General features: G+C 38.2%; 1 protein-coding gene across 3 annotated transcripts in view; it reads left to right on the forward strand.

Moving 5' to 3' along the window:
- mrtfb (myocardin related transcription factor B) overlaps positions 1-3,652 on the forward strand; it is a 39,405-nt gene that overhangs the window by 16,131 nt on the left and 19,622 nt on the right. Inside the window, exon 1 of one of the 3 annotated variants that reach the window (XM_016542484.1) lies at positions 1,465-1,607. The exons of the other annotated variants lie outside the window; for them this stretch is intronic. Coding sequence (XP_016397970.1) covers positions 1,523-1,607 — 85 coding nt within the window. The 5' untranslated portion in view covers positions 1,465-1,522. Of the gene's footprint in view, positions 1-1,464; positions 1,608-3,652 lie in introns of those variants that run through there. 3 annotated transcript variants of the gene reach the window in all.

The following is a 3,652-nucleotide window of genomic DNA, read 5'->3' on the forward strand; positions in this document are numbered from 1 at the left end:
CGAATACCTCAAGCGTGTGACGGAAATGTTATGCCCCTACCATGCTGTGATGCCCTGTCCGGCCGGAGCGATGAGACAAAAACATAAAACCATGTCTGCATTTGTGATCGGAGAAATGACAAACAACAAGCGCTACTCTACACTGCCCAAAACTTGCGTTTGAAATGTCAGTGGCAAATCCTTTAAATATGAAAACGTACTTACAGTCTGTGAGTCAGAACAGCCGGCATTGTAGTCTACTCTCCCAGGAAGAATATCTCTTTGGATTTGAGACTTTAGTCTTTGCAACTTTACAGATCTTCTTTATGCATCAAGAGCTTGTAACACTCCAAAGAGAAAGGAAAAATTGAAATCGCATCATATGACATCCTTGCTGAATAAAAGTATTTTACTGGCCCCAAACTGTTACACAGTACTGTAGACAAAATAGTCTAGCATTTTTTGACAATAATGTGAATATAACAGTCAGCCAGTGAAGATGCTAGACTAGTAGTTAACCGACAGGTCAGAAAAGCATAGTTTATGCTTGACACATCTGATGTGAGAAACGGCTGGCTTCTGAGACTTTGTCTAAAAAGTACAGAGAGGTACTAAGTTGTTTGTCCTTCAACAAAACCGCAGGCGATATCTGATTTAGATGTTCACCATCAGTCAGATTTCTTTGCCCATTTTTGGTGAATTTATTGAATTTATTATTTATTGATTTAAAATTTGCCCATGTTCTGGAATGGTATTTGTTTTGGTTGCCCGGTTGTAAATCACAGCCTTCATAAATTCAGCTATTTAATTTTGGCTCTCTGAGTTCGCTGCCTAGTTCAGTTCACGCCACATCCTGATTAGTTTTGCCTCTATTTCCAGGTGATTAGATAACATTTTATTTCTGTGATTCCTCCAGAATCCTGACATTTCTTTGCCTCTTAGTTTGGGTGCAGTCTTTTGATTGACATGTGAAAGGTCACAGGACAGCGCTGTCTGCATGCGGTGGCTCGCAGCTCTGTGAAGGCTGCTCCTCTAGGTCTCTAGCTATGCTGAGGTCACACCGTCACAGCGAGTGGAAATGTAAACGACTTTGGCCGAGCATGGCCAGTGTCAGTTACTTATCCTCTGGCTGTCTGTCAAACAAGATGTTTACCCTATTGATGAAGAGGAGGGTTGTTTCAATTGAGAATTTTTTTTCTTTTTTCTTTCTGGTCTCAAATCCACTGATCCACTCGTCCATACAGAGAAAGTTCATCGTTCTTCTAAAATATAAAAAGGAGCCCTTTTTAATGATCTAGATATGAACTTCCAGTGGCAGGGAGGGGTTAACCATGGCCGGTCTGGTCTTTCTGCTCCCTCCTCTCTGTCTGCTGGTGGAGCAGAGATGTTATCTCCTCTGTGGGAGTCCCAGTTTCACTGGAGCTGCTAACAGTGAATGGATTGCTCTGAAGAACAAGGTCCTTGTGCTTTTTTAACAAAACTCTGGTGCTGTCAGGAGCCCACGTTGAGATACTCTGAGCTTACGGCAGGACGGGCAGACAGCATGGCATGCTTAGGACTGGAGACTCACAACATATGCAGAGGAAACTTCATACCAGGTTCTGCAGCTTGCTGCTCAACTCTGAGAGGTGAATATAATTCTGAGCGGGTATAGGTTTAGCTTATTTTGAATAGCTTTTACTGGCTACCTGAAGCTTTGTTTACCAAGCTTAGGTTTAATGGAAATTTGCATGACAGCATTTGGAAAAAGAAAGCTACTTTTGTTTGGCTTTTCATGAAAGAGCTATGTGCATTATTCTGTGGATAATCAAGGTAATCTACTGCAAATGGTTGAGATTGTCCATCAGATGCACAATAGGAAGGTCAGTGATTGTTCCATATAATAGCATCTCTCCGTCTGAGCAATAGACACGGCATAGATTGGCACGATACCGATGTATAAAGCTACTTATTTTCAAAATCGGCTAGTTAGTTTATAGGTCTTAATGAGGTCCTTTATAATTTGGCTGGTTTCATGTTCAGCTGAGTCTGGATGCATTTCATAGGGGTTGTTTTACATAAAACGTGTCGCTGAAGGGAACAGAATGCAGAGACTCAAGACTTGATTAAAAAAATTAATGACACTTTGTCTTAAAACATATGGTGAGATGCTCAAAACAACATTAGATGTGATGCTACAGCTATTAAGATGCTGTCTGAATTAGGGTTGTGTCGGTGAGGAAATTTTCCCACCGGTTAATCGGCGTGTGACAACACCGGTAATACCGGTATCACCGCGGGGGCGGGGCGTTCCCTCTTTTCCTAGCTTTCCTTCGCTTTTAAATAGCTTGTAAAAGCGGTGTGCCCATTTTACTTTCACTTTAAAATAGCGGCAATTCGGAGTAAAGCAATTGTTCGTTTTTAGTTCGTTTGAATTGTCCCTCTTTTCCTCGCTTTCCTTCGCTTAAATAGCTTAAAAGCACCGTGCGCATTTTTCTTTCACTTTTGAATTAACGGCAGTTCGGCGTCAATTGCTTGAATGCAACAACAAAACACAACGTCAAACTCACTTTAGCCTATATATAAAACAGAACTTTTATTAACAAAACAAATAAAAATACACCATGCTATAGGGCAAGCCGCCTAATATAAAATAACAAATAACTTACATAAAGTTTAAATAGGTATACAAAACTGGAAATAGGCTAAGTAAACATGTACAGGTGGGTCGGTGACGCGGTGGGCAAGTGACGTAACTGGTGTTGCGGCTTAACACCGGTATAACCGTCAGCACCGTCTATCGCGGCAAGCCTAGTCTGAATGTCTATGGCTTTAGTGAGGAAGATACAACTTTTTCATGATTTTTACTATGCAAGCAGGTAAAGAACAGCACACTAAAGGTATCAATGTCAATATTATTAATTTATTTTATTTTGTTATTATTATTATTATTTTATTATTATTATGTTAACGTTTGTTCAAAACGTTTGGGGTGGGGTCTGTAAGATTTTTTTAATGTAGTTGAAAGAATTATCTTATGCTTGCCCAGGCTGCTTTTATTTGGTCAAAAATACTGTAAAAGCAGTAACATTATCATTTAAAATAATTGCAAATTTGAAATAACTTTTTCTGTTTTTGAACATTTTAAAATGTTATTTATTCCTGTGATGTCAATGCTGAATTTTCAGAGTCCTGGAAACATTTCTTATTATCTACATTATCTACATTTTTTGGAAACAGTGATGCATTTATTTTGCAGGATTTGTTATGACTAGAAAGTTCAAAAGAACAGCATTTATTTGAAATATAAGTCTTTTGTAACATTATCAATATCTTAATAGTCACTTTGGATCAATTTAAGATGTCCTTGCTGAATTAAAAATAAATAAATAAATAAAACTAAATCTTACTGACCCCAAACTTTTGAATGGCAGTGTCTATAACTATAATTAATTAGTAATATAATTGTTATATTTGACTGTCATTATTAGGGCTGGGTAAAAAATATCGATATCTCGATATTAATCGATTCTCTTTTTTACGTAACGATGTCGATTCTTAAATCCCAAGAATCGATTAGTGTAGCCTGTTTTCAGTTAATGGACAGAACATTGAAGGGCACTTCCCATCCAATAAATCGCAATAAGTATTGTGCTTTGGTGCTTTTAATATGAAACAAAGTCTCAGGTTTCAA

This window comes from Sinocyclocheilus rhinocerous, unplaced genomic scaffold (assembly GCF_001515625.1).
Source record: "Sinocyclocheilus rhinocerous isolate Xijiao unplaced genomic scaffold, SAMN03320098_v1.1 scaffold1390, whole genome shotgun sequence".
Lineage (NCBI taxonomy): Eukaryota > Metazoa > Chordata > Actinopteri > Cypriniformes > Cyprinidae > Sinocyclocheilus > Sinocyclocheilus rhinocerous.